Source organism: Hoplias malabaricus, chromosome 15 (genome assembly GCF_029633855.1).
Source record: "Hoplias malabaricus isolate fHopMal1 chromosome 15, fHopMal1.hap1, whole genome shotgun sequence".
In the NCBI taxonomy this organism is placed as follows: Eukaryota; Metazoa; Chordata; class Actinopteri; order Characiformes; family Erythrinidae; genus Hoplias; species Hoplias malabaricus.
The window spans coordinates 17,387,867-17,406,835 of record NC_089814.1 but is presented as its reverse complement, the minus strand read 5'-3'; the positions used below and the strand labels follow the sequence as shown (position 1 = coordinate 17,406,835).

Sequence of the window (18,969 nt, the reverse complement as noted above, 5' to 3'; positions counted from 1 at the left end):
GTCCTTCCTTGAATCACTGAGCGCAAAGCAGTAACACACCCTGGAGTGGGCACCAGTCCATCACAGGGCAACACAAACTCACGCACTCACACCTAGGGACACATTTAAGTAGCCAGTCCACCTACCAACGTGAGTTTTTGGACCATGGGAGGAGACCAGAGCACTGAAGGAAACTCACCGACAGTCACCCAGAGCAGGACTTGAACCTCCATCCCCAGGGTCCTACCTGCTGCGCCACCGTGCCACTCTAAACTTAAAATGACAGCTTTAAAATCATTGTGATGGTTCACAGACAGCACTGACTAACAGTGCAAATATAGCCTCTGTTGTTGCTACTCCAAACTCAGAATTACAAAAACTGCACCTTGTAACGTTTGGCGGCAGAAAGGAATATTGATTTATATAAATATTGCCAACAAATGTATTAGTATATATATTGGGCTATGTTGCTTAACATTTCTCTCTACACTGTTTATAAGTCATTACAACTTAAAATAAGGCTAGTATCAGAAGTGATTTAAAACTTTTGTCCTGTTGTGCATAGTTATTACTCAGTTATTGTTCCCTCTTGCCAACTCCAGCTGGCCCTGGCACCACCTGCACAGAAGAGTCGTGCTCTAACCAGGGTGTGTGTCTGCAGCAGTGGGAGGGCTTCACCTGTGACTGCACGATGACCACCTATGGCGGCCTGCTCTGCAGCGACCGTGAGTACATTTACTCTCCTTCTATTGGGGGCTTCAGAATGGAGTGCCCATGTAGCTGGCTCATCTTGGACAAACACATCAAAAATCACATTAAAAAAAAAAATAAACGAAAACGAGTGTATACACTTCTACTAGTTTTGTCATACTGCACACATTAGACACCTTGTAAAACATTAGAACACACTAATTAGTGCTTTACATTAGGAAGACACTAAATAGCTAAACTTTGCTCAGGCTACTAACCTGATAATGGAAAGACCTGCCTGGGTTCCGTGTTGTCTTCTAGTAATTACCCACTGAGCCTGAGTTAGTTCAGTGAGAGTTTAATATCGGATGTGTCGTACACACACAATTAAAAGGTGATTCCACATTACTGGTGAACACTAAGTGACATTATTCAAACAGTGAATATAGTTGGCTTTAATCATTTCCCTGTATTTTTTACAACACTGCTCTTGAGACAAGCCTAATGAGATAAACAAAGATAAATAAGGTTTACTTTCCTAAAATGTTCAGCAAATGACTGCAGGTGTGTGTGAGTGTGTGCGTGTGTGCGTGCACTCCCATTGGTTAAACCAGCAGAGAACCAGCAGGAGGAAATTAATTGGGCTGTTAATGCTGTTTTTGTTGTCTGGTTAAGGGGATTATTGCGTGTTCCCTGCTAACAAATCTGCTAAACTACTATAATAGCCTTACATGCAGAAATCACATTGCTATTTGTTTTGCAGTTGTCCTATCTTTATAGATAGAACAACTGCCTCAGATGTATAGCTAGTTATCGTTAGCATTGCTTAGCAGACTTGCCTCATAGCTTCCAGAAGTCTACATAGCAGGATTTAAGATTATCGTTTAAAGATAATAACAGATTTGTCTGGCTGTGTGTCTCTCAAAGGCACGCTCATGCATATCAAGTAGCCAAATGAGATGCTGCAGAGTGTGATGTGTCTCGTGAAATAAAACAGTGGCAAGTTGGAGGAAAGGTCAAGCAGCTGTCTGAAATTACCTTAGTATTTGTTTGCTAAGCTAAGGATTATGGGGAGAGGTGCTTAGCACCCAGTGTGCAGACATGTGCAAACAGCTGAAGATGTCTTATAAAATGAAGGGGATTTGGAGAAACAGCTTGGCTAAGAATATAATTCTTTCTTCTGTTTAAAAAAAATAAATAAAAATCACACCTTTACTAGTGTGTCATTCTTCGGTAATACACTTCATAATATTAAAGATGTTTTGATAGGGCCTTTTGTGCAAAGCTTCATTAAAGCTCTAAGGCACAATAATTTTTTTTCTATGAGAATTATTTTTTATATCCTATTTTAAATTTACTCAGAGAAAATAAATGAAAGACAGCATTGCTTCAGGCACAGGCGGATACTCTAGATTTATCCAGCGGTTTGTTCTGCATCCCAAGGGGGTGGATGAACAGGCCCTCATCAGATTGCATTGTGGTGGCTGCTGCTTCAATCAGTGTGTCGCTTTTTATTTGGTTTTGAATATGTAAATTAAGAATGGTGAAACCTGCCGACTTGTAATTGACCTAATCATGTTATGACCACAAATATACCCTATTATATCAGCTCTTGGAAACAATATCATCCAACCTAAAGATAATCTGGTGGGGGCTGTGGTATTTTTGTTCTCAGTTTATAGACATATTGACATATTCTTAATATTAGGTTTGATTAAGTTTAGTTTTTAATTTGTGTTTAAGCTAATATTTGTATAGTAGCAAATTAATAGCCATTCCCTGTCTGATAATTTTTTATAGTGGACATTATAGCAATTTAATAGTGGACAATTTATAGTAATTTAATAAACTGTAAGAGTCCAGCTTAGTAGCCTTATAAACTGGCAAGTCATTTTTGCTGTGGACCAAATGAAGAGCTGTTTTCGTTAAGAGGTTTTTTCTTTTCTTTCCTTTTCTTTTAAAGTTAAGTTAAAACATCAAGTCAGAGTCAACATAGGGATCGATGGTGCTTTTGTCAACATTGCTGAATGGACAACAAGCCTGTTGTTAGCTTGGGGACTGTTATCTGTGTTTTATGTTTTGTGTATTCAAAGAAAAAAAAAAAAGACATGAGATCTTGTGACAAACTATTTCTATTAGAGATTTACTAGCTAAATTGTTTGATTGTGTTATTTATCATACATCAAACTTTAGCAGTATATTAGTACAATGTTGAACAATGTTCCCCTAGAAATTGTTGCTGCGAAAGAGCACAGTAATGGACAGGGCATGGTAAGTTAAACTGACTTATGTACACACTTAAAAATGGTTCTTCAATGGTTCTTTAGAAAAGAAAATGGATTTATATTGAATCCTGAACAATCAAAGAGCCGTTGGCGTAATGAAAGGATGCTTTGCACAGTCAATGGGTTCTTAGATTGGTAGAGAATGTGATGGTTCTGTTGAGCACAATGATTCTGTATGGCACCACAAACAGCTCCTCTATTATTACAAGCATGATATTGTAACTGTAGAAAAACATTTTTGGTGCAATGCAGAATGCCATGAATATGAAGAAGGCTTTCACAATGCAAAGAACCCTTTAATCATGCAAAGGGATCTTTAAGTGTTCATGGTTCTATACAAAAAAAGTTTCTTTACTAAAGAACCCTTGAAGAACCATCAATTTCAAGAATGCAGTACAATTAACAGTGGTTTTGGAAGAGAAATGATAGCAAGGACAAAAACTGAAACATGTACAACGGTAGGCTGCCACTGAGGTCTATGTAATAGACTTTAAAAAATCCAAACCCAAAGTATTTTGGTTATCATGCCTTTTGCTTGGTTAGATGTATATTCTCAAAACATTTAATTAATATTACATAGAATATAGAATATAGAATATTATCATTATCATTGTGGTTGAAATGTGAACATAAGCCACTGGCCATACACAGAGTGTCCTGCTGTCTTTAATAAGTGCAGTGCATTTGACAGATTGGAACATTGATTGTCAGTGCCATTATGTCAAAACGCAGCTGTCACCTCATAAGAGCCATTCCCAGGAATTTTATTAGAGTTTAGCTTTTATTATTCTGTCCCTCTGGCTTTGATAAAGAGAAAACAAGCTTAACCTGGATAAGGTGGAGGCATGAATGCACTATTCGCTGCATGTGTTTGAAGCAGCACAGATAAGTAGAGAATGACAAAGCAGCTTTCAGGAAGGCAATAAATGAGTAAATTTTGAACTGCAGTCAAAAGAGCCACAGCGCAGGGTGAGATCCATTTGTACTTGGGATGTATAAAGTATTACATTATGAGTTCATTCTTTGCAGGAAGCTATCTTTCTCTAGCACATACAGTAATTAACTAGATAGAATGGGATATAAGATTAATGTAATTTTGAACGTAAGGGATGCAAGTTTGAATGATTCAAACCCTTAATGCTATATCTGCCTTTTAAAGTACATTTCACCTTTCAATTTCAATTAGTTTGATTAAAGATTCAATATACAAAGATATTTTTGATATGCTTAAGTACAGACACATGAATGATACAAATAATATGCAGCCAGCAGGGCCAGACTGGGACAGTTGTTCCGGCCGGGAATCTTGATATTTCTCAGGCCACACACATACGTCACAGCTGCTGTATCTGCATGAATATGATTAGTGTGTGTGTGTGTTTTTTTTGTGTGTGTATATTAAAGCCAAAACAATATATGGTTTATAATTACCCACTCTTTAATTACGAGCTCATTAGTCAAGTTATTAGAAATGTATATTTGTATACAGGGACATGGTGCTGCAACAGGTAGTGTCCATGTAGTTTCCTCTGTCTATTTAAGCTGCGCTAAACACTCACTAGCAGCAGGTAGTGTCGCAGTCACACAGCTTCAGGGACCTGGAGGTTGTGGGTTCAAATCCCGCTCTGGGTGACTGCCTGTGAGGAGTTTGGTGTGTTCTCTCTGTGTCTGTGTGGGTTTCCTCTGGATGCCCTGTTTTTTTCCCATGGTCCAAAAACACACGTTGGTAGGTGGATTGGCGACTCAAAAAAAGTATCCGTAGGAGTGAGTGTGTGTATCGCCCTGTGAAGGACTGGCACCCCCTCCAGGGTGTGTTCCTGCCTCACGCTCAATGATTCCGGGTAGGCTGAGGACCCACCGTGACCCTGAAATGGATAAGTGGTTACAGGTAATGAAAGAATAAATACTCTCCAGCTTTATTGAGTGAGTGAGAGTGGGTAATTTGTATGTAGGCTATTTATTTTTAAATTGCTGCGTCACTGCAGAAAAGCACTATGTGTTGTCTGTTCACAGAGTTTGTGCAAATTGTGCCAATGCACATAACCTGAATGAAAACGGCCCAAAATTACAGTCGGACGAGGTGGAAAGAGTGTGTGTATGTGTGTGTGTGGGAATGCCAGGGGGGATTCGGCTAGAATGCCAGATTGAGTCGCTGTCCGTGGGACAGCAGACTTTTAACAGACTTCAATGACTCTCCTTCCCTTTCTCTTCACAACCTTGTTAAATAACCACTTTGTTTTCATACCAGCACCACCTGAGCTTCATATTTTAGTGCATATGTACAGCAATGTCAGTCAGAGACCACAATACATATGTACTTTCCTGTCAAAACATTAAGAACAAGTTGTATATGACAGAAACAGCAAGCCCCAACAAATAAATATTACATCAAACTTTTTGATATATTTTTGATATATACTTCCGTAAATAAAGAACATTCTGATCAAAGCAAAACCTCACTCAAATTTTTTCATCTCCCTGGTTTCGATGCTGCCCCGATCATGGAGCTATTATCTGATGTTTATTCACACAAGTGAGTGGATGGAAACACGATTCATTTCTCATTTTTTTCTGACAATGTTATAGCACATCATGCTTGTGAAATTTTTGAATGGAAACCCTTGTGTTTTCACAAGCGGTACGGTGCGGTGGAACTCATCATAAGCGTCCAGACTATGTGACAGGTCAGGCCACCGGGAAATCTCTTGGTTCTCCCAATGGCCAGTGTGGGCCTGGCAGCCAGTGATGATCCAGGGAAAAAAAAGTAGATTTTCTTTTCAACCCGTTTCTGGAAAAATGTGAGTTAAAAAATAAATAAAGGAAATTATTGCTTATTTCTTATTTGAACTTTATTATTAGAGAAATGGGCAGGAGTGATCAGTTTACTTTATATTCAGTTTTCAAACATTCAACAATTAACATTTGAACATAAAAGGTGAGGTGGAGAAAAGGTTCAATCTTTGCAAGCTAACATGGGTCTAGGATGGTAAGAAATAAAAGTTCTTACCATCCACCGTTCTTAATATTGTGAAGAAATATCAGTCCATGTACGGTACGGTAAATCTGTAAACAACTGTGGTGTGTTTGGAGTGATCATTATTTGAAATATATCCATTTGTTCATGAATTATGAACATGGAAAAAAAGAAGAATGAAATGAAAATCAGGTTACAGCTACCGTCGCACTGAATAGTGCTTTAAAGTGCTTTAGAATATTCTGTATGCATGTGTATGATTTCATTTAAACAATGTTCAAAACATCATCAGAAGTCCTAAAGGTAGGTAAATCTGAGATTTTGATCTACTGAACAATTAAACTCTTTGCTGTTGGAGTGATCTTTGTTGGTTGACCACAGCTGAAGTGGTTCAGAGAAGAATGATGAATTTCCTCCATTTGCACACAATCTGTCTGATGTGTGGTGTGTGGAGTCTTTATATATAGTTTTATAAATTTTGTCCCCAGGAATCTCCTTTGTTCATGCCAGGATACATACAATATGTTGTGAATATTATACTTTGATAGGCCCATGTTCTTTTAAATAAAACAGGGTGCCAATTCTGACATGATTGTCACTCCATAGATTATAAACAAATGCCTTTAACTTCACCTTTAAATTTCCTGCTAATGCTAGAAGCTTGCATACATTTTCTCACACAAATCTGCAATACTTTATTACATCCCTGAATAAACAGTTGACCACATGCATGTTTGGCCTCATTTGTGTATTTGGGTTCTCTTGGTGGTTGTGTCTTATATCATACATATTAAGTAATAAAGAATATCCTGTGGCTTACACACCTGAACGCTCCACTATGGATTTCACTCATGGGTGCTAACTACAGTGTGACGTTTTTGCACATTTGTGTTTACATGTGGCTTGTTTAGTTTGTATAAATCTAATTCACTTCATTGACCTCATTACAGCAACACCTGTGTTACTACTCTCATTATTTTCAGCAGTTTACAGGTGTTTACAGAGAGAAAAAAATATCTAATACAAAACAGAAAATGAAATATTTTTCATAAGATCAGAAAGAAATGCTGCAGTCAACAGTGAGCTGGACCAGTGCCAGGACAGCATGAGTCATTTGCTACTTGAAGCAGTGTGTCAATGGCAGCCATCGACCCCCTCAGCGCTCGCACACCCGCGCACACGTATATACTCCCTCTGCTTTTTTGGATGACTAAGTGACAGTGTGTTTTCACTTGTTTTTGTTTTCTCGCAAAGGGAGATTTTTCCGGAAGGCAAACATATGGAGGGAATAATTATAGGTTGACCTCTATAATTAGCTGAGATTATTTGGGAATATCATTATCACAAATTGCACTCAGTGAACGTGTGACGCGCAACACATTCTTAATGCCTCTTAAACCCTGGAATCCATGCTTCTCATTCTGAGCAAGGGTTGGAGTGACAGAACAAATGAATAGGAATGAAACTTAACCTGAGTCGTCCCCTGTTCTCTCTCCAGTGAATGTCAATGAAATTAGAAAGAATTACTTTGGCCTGTCAAAGGCAGGTGTTCTTCACTAAGATCAACACAAGGTTAGTATCTGCATAATAATACAGACACTTACAGACACTTGGTTGAACAATCAGTAGTTTTGGAACACAGGTATTGGCAGCCAGGTGTGTCTCAGTGTTATTCCAGTATTATTTTACCATCTGGCTTATTGAATGTGATTGAGAGAGTTGAAACACATTCTCTCAGCTTATTGTGCCCAGAAGCTCGGGTTTAGAGTTCTGCACATGCTCAGCAGAACAGCACAAATGATGCAACATGTAACCTATATCAAGCTGATTCCCTCTGCAGTGAATGCAGATAGACTGAAAATATCCAGCTTCTCTCCAGACGTCCCTCTAACCTATGCTGTTGAAGACTATGCATATTTACTATTAAAATATTTACTTTTTAAAGATTAAAGATTGGTAGGATATTTTTACCAATATCTTTTTAACATTATAACTAATTGTAAATTTTATTATTATTTCTGATAAAATACCTCTGTATACTGTAAGACTTCACTTATCTGCAGTATTAAGAGTTTCAGTAAGCGAACCTCTTATTTACATTGTTTTTATGTATTATTGATTTGCAAATTTAACATTGACAAAATATTTTTAATTTGTCATTTCTCAATTTTGTTGCTATTTATTTAATGTGTAAAGTATGTGTTTTCAAAATAATACAATTTGTAGAACACATGGTATTTAATAGAATATATAATTTAATAAGTTTTAAATGATTTGATCATTTTTCTGCTTAAACAAATCAACAGTAAATGCAGTGATTTAAACTGATTTTTAAACTAACGTTCTCACTAAACAAACAAACCCCACACATTTTTATATAGTGATAGGAAATGCAGTAGCACACAAAGCTCAGATTTCACACAGTTTCACCATGATGAGCCATAACAGATCTAGAGGTTTAAAGGCTTTATCGCCAGAATTTCTGAATGCACCACTTGGTTCAACTGGGCTAAGTGCCATATCTTAAGATTTGTCTCTTTTTTTTTTTTGTCATTTTGTCTTGTTTTAGATAAATGGCACTGGATGGTCTGTGTGAAGGAAATGGCTTGCTGTTCTTCACGACTGTGTGTGTGTGTGTGTGTGTGTGTGTGTGTGTGTGTGTGTGTGTGTGTGCGTGTGTGTGGTGCAGCTCCACAAATTTGTCTCCTCCCTACTTGACCACTGCTGACTCCCCAAAAGCCTCGAAAGCCTCTCAAAGTCGGCCTCCATCCCTAAGTCCCTGCTATTGCATTAAATAGATGGTGCAATTTCATGTCGCTGGTTATGCCTTACAGCCTTGCACTGCAGTCACCTTTCTCTCAGAGCAGCTGCTCAGCCTACCTTAGATTTTGCATAGATTTCATGTTGCATTCTAGCTCTGTGTTCAGAATGGGCTGGACTAGGACAGCAGACATAATCATCTTGCCTGACCAGTGTGTGTAGCTTTACAGAGTTGCAGTTGACAAACGGCTTTATTGATGCTGTCACCTCAAGAATACTTTATACTTTATGAATGTTTTTTTTCCCCTCCATTTATCTCTTATACTGGACACAGCTGGTTGTAAGCATCAATTCCTGTCAGCATTAGTTTTACCTCTTAATGATGAGGACATTCTTTTTTCCTCTTTTGTGTATTGATATTAATGGAACATACAATGGTACAATGTATCATTTTCCATAGTATTCAGGAGTGATAAGTCTTTGCAGCTTGGCAAAGATGTATGAGATTGACCTTACATGATTGAGTCCTTCCCTGTGACATTTTGCTAAAACCAATAGGCCACAGAGGGCAATTGATCCGAACCATTGACTCCCCTCAAGTAAAGTCAACAGTTAAGATATGTGCATTTTCAGCCATAACAAATGTTCCCTCTGTGATCACTGATAGACACTGGATATGCCGGCTGAAACCCAGCAGGGGATGAGATTCATAACCTTGTGATTCAGCCGGGCGGCTAAGAAATAATCCTTTGAGTAAGGTGATCTGTTCTCCAATGAGATTGCATGCCATAGGAGTGCTCTTTTAAAGTCAAAGTAGATCAAACATGAGCAACAGGATAGCATTAATCCCACAGAGCCATGGTTGTCCATAGATGTTCATAATGTTTCATCAAAATTAAAATGGACAGCAGTTTTATTTCATAAAGTTGTTGACTCTGCTGCCCAGAAATTAAGCTATATTTGAAGGCTTATGCAAGTTTCATATTTCATTACTCCCTCAGTTTATTACTGTTGCACATGAAATCATATTTTATGAGGCTCAGATGGAACGTCTGCTGTTCGTTTACAACAGCTTGAGCTCTTAGTCGAAAAGAATTAGAATAAGCTTAGCGTCGTCCATGCGCAAGAGCCCTTAACTTTATTACAATGACCCAACCCTATGCACTGTTCAGGCTCTGTGCTGGCCAGCGTTTAGTCTGGCAGTTTCCCAGCAACAAAAATGCACTTTTCTTTTCTTTTCTTTTTTTTTCTCTCTCCCCTCTTGCTCTCATTTCCAATATGCTTCAGTTTCTAGCTTGACCATGCCTCCTACGGATGGTAAAGTCCAGTGGCATGACACCCAGTCAGGTCCCAAGGCACTGGCTGCCAGGCCGGGTGCTGGTTGCTTCATTAGACAGGAAACAAAGTGTGAATCCTAGAGATGCTAAGAAGCAGAGAGACTTCTACTTTAATGAGAATAATAGAATAATTGTGAAGACTGAAAGGTCATACTTGGTCCGCAATCAGGAAGAAATGGAATAATTGGAAGGTAAAAGCCAAAGCTATGTGGCAAAATGCCAGTGAGGAGAGCCCAGAAGGTGCTTCATAATAAGAATGATAAAACTCAATCATCTGCGCCTTAAGACAATGCGGGAGTGGTGTGACGTGTGGGTTTTTTTGGCTTGCACTGTGGTGGATGTCGCTCAGTCTCTGTGACATGAAGAAGTGGAGGCTGACAGAATTAGGACGACTTTAAGATGGGGTTTCGCTATGCGGCAGTCTCTCTCTCTCTCTCTCTCTCTCTCTCTCTCTCTCTCTCTCACTCACTTCAGCTCATCCGCATGCTTTTAGCATACCAGCATTGATTGAGAGGCACTTCCTGCAGGATGGTGAGAACTGAACCTGTCTATTAAATACATCACAATGGAAGTTTGCAGCTCCCTATATGCATTAGGGCACACCGACATCTAGGCATTATAAAAACCCCAGTGAAAAAGCACTGAAATAGTTCCACATTTGCCCCAGGGTGAGCCCTGAATGTACTCTCAGAGTAAACACAGATTGTGTGCAGAAAATAAGTTTAGTGGCTGCAGTGTCGTGCCGCTGCTATTGTCATTTGAAAGCCACTGCTGTTCCTGTGCTAAAAACTAGACCGATTCTTTTAATGAGTACATTACTTCTGTTTGTGCGGATAGCTGCAAGGAAAATCTGAAATGTCTCACTGTTTATAATGAAATGTGTGGAAAGGCAGGTGTTGTATATTTAATCAGTAAAAGAAGCGCCTAAACATTTGAATAAAAAATGTGAATATATGTGTTAATTTAATGTTAAATATGTCAGCTCTTGCAGAGCATTCCAATAGTCTTAGTTATTGCATGAATTTAGCAGAGCAACACAGGCTATCTATAAAACAATAAGACTTTTATATAAAGAGAATTGATGTAAAATAAAAGAAATAAAAATTAATTAGCTCCTTAAAGTTGGTAAACTTCCATGTTGTTGGCTGTTGACTCTGGCCTACATTATTTCTCACTGAATATATTTAACCACAGAATGGTAGTCACTTTTCCCAATTTTTTTATTTTATTAAAAGTCCCAATAACTTACACATGGATAGTAGCTCCACACAAGTGAGAGCCCTCTGCCTCCTATCTCCCAACTGTCTGCATTTCTGGGGTGAGGCTGGTCTCTTGGCTGCCCATGGGATGTTACAGTCAGGCTTTTGGTAGCAATGAAGGACAACCTGATAAACACTAAGACTTCTCTTCTTGAACTTCTTGAAGATATCTCTAAGTGTGATGTGACTTAGGGGAGTAAGAGTGAACATTTTGTTTGAATTTCCAAATGGAAGTTTCCCATGTGGGGCTTTTCATCCCTGGTTTTATTCTAATGCAGTTCATACCATATAACCTGATTCAACAGCAGACATTTGGCAATACCAGCAACTTTTTGATTGCTTTTCTTATTTGAATTTTTAACACACAGCCAGTCAATGTTGTCTTGTGCTTGGAGCATGGATTCTTTACCTCTGAGCTGCACTTGTCACATAGTCCAATCACATAGATTTATGTAAATGTCAAATTGGACCAGACTGCCAAAACCTCTTCTTTCCACCCACAAAATTACTTTGTGAATTCAGAAATGTGACTTAGCTTGAATGAAAGTCGATAAAGTATGCGTGGTCTTCTGGTGTTTCTTTTCATTTAATGGTAGAGAGTGGCTGACAAATTTGGTAGCAACGCATAGACTAAAGTACCCTTTAAAAGACACATCAATATTGTAGCATCTTTGGTTGCTAAAATACTGTACTTAGCTTATTTACTGTACCCCTGGTGATTTCCCTTCTAAATTAGTGCATATATAAGTAATTAATCAGCCAGTAGATGCAGTGCCTTTTAGCCTTTTATGCAGACATTTCCTAAAAAAATTTTTATGAAAGATTTGTGAGTGATCACTGGTTGGAGCACTTTGGGCTGCTGTTTTTTTTTTCAGGGCAATTATCAGCTGCCGGATGTGGCTGCATTGGCCTTTAGTGACCTTTGTGTGACCTGTCGAAAGCAGGATTAGTCTGATGTAGGGAGCTGTCGCCTTTTTCGTTCATTAACTCAGCCAGGACGCCACCCTTTGAGACCGGACCTGCAGATCAGAGATTGGTCTAGCTGCAGGAAGAGAGCCAGGCTGACCACAGTTGGACAGGCTGCTGTAGACTCATTCACTCTGTTGTTGGAATGTCCAGAGAAATAGAGGATGTTTTCCCACCATTTCTTCTCTTCAGTCTGTTTGCATGCTTAAAACTGTTTAAATGTGTTTATGAATCTCCACTGTCTGTAAATGGGTAAAAATACAAAGGGTCTTAGCCTGGTATACATGACTTTGTCTCTGCTCACGGCAGTAAAACAGCATTTTGGATGTTTTTAGACAACAAAGAGCCCTCCAAATGCTGAAGATCATAAACCGAAATAGTAGAACTGATATTGTTCTACTCCTGCTCCATAGGTGGGTAACACTGATTCATTTTTTATGTAGATGGAACTAACTCTAAATCTGAGAGAGCACTAACTGCATGGAAGTAAAGACTGAAAGTGAAATAAAAACTAAACAACTCAGTTGTCAAAAGAGTTTCTGTGGTAATTAAAACAGTGTATAAAAATGTATAGACAGGTTCGATTTCACCCACATATAAACAGTCATTTTCCCCCTTCAAATATACCATTCCACCTTAAAAGATGCAGAGCCACTTTTATATAAATAATAAATAAATAAAAAAATCAGAGAACAGCATTTCGTAGATGTTTGTTGACATTGCTCTATGTGCTGGTGTACAAAGCACTTAACACCTTTCTACTCCAGGCAGCAGTGCTAAAGATATTGTGCTGCACCCTGCACACATTATTGAGGCTAAAATTAACCTTTCTTATTTATCCTTAATGTCTGTTGTGTCAATCATACATATGATTGTTTATGCTTCATTTGAATAGAAGAAGGAGTGCAGAGTGTTATCAGCTGGAGCAGATAAATATCTCTCTGGGCCAGGGTTATTTTTTCCCTGGCAAGACTTAAATAATTGAAGGATATAAAGTTCAGGTGTTGGGTGATGGTTAAGGGACTGATGTATTGTATTGTGTGTATTGTGAACAAAAGAGAATACTCTGTGAAGATGTGTAATAGTGAGTTAAAGAAAGTGTTCGTGAAGATGGTAGTCTTGGTGATATGAGGCTGGGAAGGGGCAGGACTATGAGGTGTGCTGGGTGAGACAGGTCAGACATTTTTGAAGCCTTGTCCTTGATGTACCTGATGGGAGATCATTTCAGATTATTTTAGAGGCCTTTCAGTGTTAGTGCCATATGAGGCTGCCTTTGAGAGAACACTATTGGATGATCTCAAAGTAGAAGTGTTACAGTAGCTGCTGCTTCAGGCCTCTTCTTTTCTCATTTTGTTCCATTTTACCTCCCACAGTGTGGATTGATACACTATTAGCTAGACAGCAGACAGGTTTAAGTATTGATAAATTAAATACAGTAAATACAATTAAATACAATCGCCATTGTTGCTAATACAAAGTACTCTGGATATTAATTATTGTATAATTCCACTGTCAACGTTTTACAGATTTTTCAGTCTTTAGGCAGTCATCTACACCTCTGTTCATCATTCTGGACACATCTAACATGTCTTCATTGTTCACAGCTTCCTTCTAATTAGAAAGATGAAATATGGAAAGGTGTAGTGTAGCAGCATTTTATCTGCACCTTTGTGTATTTAGAGCATTTAAATTGGGATTCCAAGCTTGTGAATGAATGGAATTTCACGTGTAGTTCCTGTAAGCATCCTGGTAATACATAAATAAATAAATAAATGATAAAGATTTTATTAAGGAGGCAAGTAATGTCAATGAAGGTAAACGATCCATACTACTTCCAGAAGGTTAATGTCAGGTGTGCTGCATATATTGTCTATTATTAAATCAAGGTAAACTGTATAAACTAATCTAATCAAAGTCTGGCCAGTCTCATGTCTTTGTACAAAGGGAGTCTGAGTCTTTCTGATCTATTGTTTGAGATGGTCCACTACTACAAACTCATACAGAGATTGTTCATGGAGCTGCAGCTTTGTGGCTGTACATGTGTTGATGTGCAGTAGCAGTGTGATGGTGCAGTAAAGGTTCCTCTGCTGCTGCTGAGAGTACAGATGGTGCTGAATGGCCTGTGGACATAAAGCCTGGTATCTGCCATGTAGCACAAAGAACCTGCAAGATTAATCCCATAAAGCCTGATCATCTCTATCTCTGTCTTTCTGACTTTTTTCCTCTGCTGTTTCTGTCTCTTTTTCTCTTCCTTCTCACTTTCTCTAAGCTTTCTAAGGTCTCTGTCTCTTCATATATCCTATATTTCTTTCCTTTCTCTCTCTCTCTCTCTCTCTCTCTCTCTCTCTCTCTCTCTCTCTCTCTCTCTCTCTCTCTCTCTCTCTCTCTCTCTCTCCCTGACTGTTTTCAGTGCCAGCATACGGTGTAAATCAACTTCCCGAGCCACGAAACACATTGTATGTATTGGTACTAGTTTTTTAAATAGATTCTTCCCCCCCTGCTGCTCACAAGACATTTATACAGGTTGAAATTATTAAAGGGCTGTGCATGGTGCTGCTGCTGAAGAATTGTATGGAATTTCTTATATTTTTATTTATTTATTTATTCACTTTTGTATATTAGTGATTGGAACTTGTTAACTGTAACATTCTTTCAAAAGCAGAGTAAATCCCTGCAAATTCATTTGCATAGTTTTTTTTTCCCTCCTCCCAGTTTCTACATGCGTCTCATTTTTCATTTCTGCTCTTTGCTTGGAGTGTTTATTTTCTCATTATCTAGCCACTCACAGTTCTTTTTTCCTGATTTATTGAGCCACGTTAATCAAGGCAAGACAAATTCATTTACAATTTAAAATGACCTGCACATTTACAACTAAAGTCCCAGCTTCCTGAGCTCAGCAAAAAAAAAAAAAAAGAAAAAAAAAAAAAGGTAGCAAATGTTAAAGAGCATGTATTCTGCACTTTTGTCATGTTTTGTTTCCCCAATGTTCCAGTCACTGTTTCTGTTTGCGTTTATGTACCATAAACAATAGTTAATTTTTCAGTCTGGTTTTGGTTTTGGTTCCAATAGTAGTATATTTAAATGAGCCCTGTTCTGACTGGGTGGCACGGTGGCCGCAGCAGGTAGTGTCACATTCACACAGCTCCAGGGACCTAGAGGTTGTGGGTTCAAGTTCCTGTGACCGTGTGGGTTTCCTCCGGGTGCTCGGGTTTCCTCCCACAGTCCAAAAACACACGTTGGTAGGTGGATTGGTGACTCAAAAGTGTCCGTAGGTGTGAGTGTGTGAGTGAATGTGTGTGTCTGTGTTGCCCTGTGAAGGACTGGCGCCCCCTCCAGGGTGTATTCCCGCCTTGCGCCCAATGATTCCAGGTAGGCTCTGAACCCACCGCGACCCTGAACTGGATAAGTACTTACAGATCATAAATGAATGTTCTGATTGGCTGCCCTGTACTGCACTTCATTCAAAACTCAGTATAACACTGTTTACAGCGTCAGTGTGAATATTATACCATATTAACATGTTTTCATTAGCATGTAGGATTATTATGTGGGTCCTTAAAGTTTGCGACAATATCCAACTTTTCCTTGAACCTGTTATTGGAATATTGGAGGTCATTTTTTTATGTGTACCTCAGCTCATGCATAGTCATAAGTTTCTGAAGAAGATTGGGGATGAAGGTGAGATAGGAGCAGTTTCTTTGCCTGCTAGTGTACAGTTAACTCATTTGGTGAGAGTAGCTCACTGATTAGTCTATTATTATGCGCATGCAAACACATTTCTATTTCCATATTGTACGTAAACAGTGTTGCTGTTCTTTCAGGCTTGCTTCTATTGGGCTGCAGTATTTGTGTGTTTTTGTTCCTCATTGTGCAGAAGTCTGTGTGTCTTTGGTGGTCCGGGAGCTGTGATATGGAGCAGAGTCCCTTGGTTCCTGTGTCATTAAGTGGTCTTCTAGCATTTTCAGTGCTGCTATGCACTGGCATGGCATCATTTCCTCTTTCAAAAGCTTAATGAGGAGACCCACGCAAACAAACACTGCTCTAACGACCTACTCCCATACTTAAGGAACCACAGCTGGTTGATGACTCCAGATCAGCCCTATGATGAAACAAGAGAGGTAGCAGTTATGTCAGTGGGTTAGATCCATTTTACCTCAAGTATTGTTGTGCAAAGGCCTCTAATGCTTGGGACGTGTACTCTAGGGCTGAGAGGCACAATGCTCTGCTGATTTGTTTTGGCTGGATGGAGTTGATTGCTTCAGACTAATGGCGATGCTCATTCTCAGACGTTTCACATGCTCCCAAGAGCTGCTGATGTTTTTTTTTTTTTGGCTTCCCCCCTTCCTTTCCTTTCCCTCCCCTCCCCTAGGTCCAAATTCCATAATAAATAAGAAGGTCCTGTTCTCTTCGCCACCTTCTTCTCTATTCCTGTGTGTTTTTCCCATCTCACCCTTCACTTTCATTTCAACATACCCATTCTGCCAGGATCCCGTGTGTGAGAAAGCCCACATATGTACTATTTAATGGTGCAGGCTGTTCCATCACATGAGATACTGGTCACTCCATGAGCATGGTTTCTAGAATATTGAAGTGTACAATGACTCAAATGTATTCAAGTCCCCAAAAATGCAGATTGTTTCAGTAAGAGAACTGCACAGATCTGATCAGGGTGGTGCAAAGACCATTGATGAGGAATTATTTCAGCTGGAATTGCTTGCCAATTCAGAGCTGAATGGTCAATGTTTTCTTGGCATACAGAATCTCACCATCTGGGAGAATTCGTACTGAAAGCCCACTCCAAAGTAACAAAGACTCCCATCATCAGAAATTATTAAAAGACTACTGTAAATCACTTTTTGCTGAGGGTCATGTTATGTGGATGGAGAGAAACTGGTTAAAACTGAGTTTAGTGTTGAGAGCAAATAAAAACTATGGAAAGACTGAACCCAACACATTTGAAGAAACCAGTTAAGTTTGGAGGATGAAGTGTCTTGAATTTGAAGATTTGTTTTTTCTTTCAGCAGATGTTGGGCCTCTTTTGCAGCTACATGGCAAGATGAAGCTCGGGCAAGTTGCCAGTGTGAGGAAGACTATACATACACAAACAACCGCAAGATGAGTTTTTGGACTGTAGTAGCTAGATAGAATATGCCATCATCGATATATTTACACAGGAAAGTGTTTGTTTTGCTTAAATATTATCTACGCTAGAGAAAGTCAAAAACGTAAATGAACAAATTTAATTAATTAGTTTTCACTACATTAACAAGCCTTTACTGTCCACGTGCTAGCATTTGAAGCAGCTGTTATTCCACTTTATACATTTAAAACACACAAACCAATTGTACAACATTTTACTGAAACATCTACATATTTAAAGGAGAAATCTGTAACATTGATGCCAAGTGCTTAAAATCAGAGCTATAATACAGTTCCAAAGCAGTGGTGGAAGCTGTCTGCCTCCTCTCCCTCCTCCCCAGATGTGAAGCTCGAGCAGGTTGCCAGTTTGAGGAAAACTGAACGAACGAGCAAAAGACAAGTTTTAGAACTTGGGCCGTTCTTCATATAAAAAACACAAAACACAGTCCATACACTTCTCAAAAACGCATCATGGATTTCACACATTTAAGATATACATTGGCATCCATACTTTTTTTTTCCTCTCTCCCCCCTTCTTTTTGATTTACTTACCTGTTCAGAAGAAAATTAGAATTAGTATTTCCTCTTCTTTTGCTCAGTCTCTGCCTTTTCAGATGGGTACTGGGGGTTCTGGGTTCTGTAAAATCTAAAATTCAGTGCTGTAATTTCTGCTTCAGCATGTGTTGTTACCAAAATAAACCCAACAAGCACTTTGTTTGACACCTCCCTCTCTCTTCCTGTGTTTTGTCCCTGCTCTCTCACCTTCACCTCTCGATCTCGGATGCAGCCTCACTCGGAGAAGAAGCCTCATGCTGTCTCCTTTCCAAGATTCTCTCCCCCTCCCTGTGGGTGCCATATCCAAAGTCAGGGAGTGAAAGACAAAGAGAGAGCATTAGAGAGAGGAAGAGAGAGGGCTATGACGAGGAGTGCGACACACTTTTCCTCACCTGGGGAAGTTCATTCCCTATAAAGCAGGTGTTTTATTGCCAAGAAACAAGTGCAAGTTGAGTGAAAGCTCTCACAACAGCAATAAAGCACATTCTCATTCTGGGCCTTTCTCTCTGTGCCTCTTATCTTTTCCCCTCCGAAGGAGAGCAGGGGAGCCATAAAAGCTCCACCACCCACCTCCATCTTCCCCCTTTCCATTAAATGTCACTATCATTAATAGCAATCGATCGCGCCTTCGAGACCCTGCTGGTTCCCCTGCAACCCCTGCAGGAAAGGGTAAGATTTTCACAAAGTATTTAGATAAATACACCCCCCATGTGCCCCGATGGGCTCCAAGCAGTGCAAACACACACAAAGATCAGCCCCTTACTGCTGGTGCCACTGAAGTGCTCTTTCAGCTACATCAGGCCGGACTCTTTTATGTGAAGATTGTATTGTTGCTGTGTTTACACTACATAACTACTTACATGCAATTATATACTTATTATTTATTAGTTCGTTTTTTGGAGTTTATGTGAAGGAAACACGATAATTAACATAAATGAATAGATGGATTCCTTCAGCAAAGAAAAAGGACAATTATTTTTCTGCATAGAATTCCCTTTATAGATAAGATTTAAACTCTTCAAAAT

At 39.1% G+C, this 18,969-nt stretch overlaps 1 protein-coding gene across 5 annotated transcripts in view; it reads left to right on the top strand.

Moving 5' to 3' along the window:
* Window positions 1-18,969, top strand: part of nrxn2a (neurexin 2a) — a 416,827-nt gene that overhangs the window by 195,729 nt on the left and 202,129 nt on the right. For all 5 annotated transcript variants that reach the window (XM_066645189.1, XM_066645188.1, XM_066645191.1 and 2 more), the window contains one exon: window positions 582-704. In XM_066645189.1, the coding sequence (XP_066501286.1) occupies window positions 582-704 (123 nt within the window). The remainder of the gene's footprint in view (window positions 1-581; window positions 705-18,969) is intronic.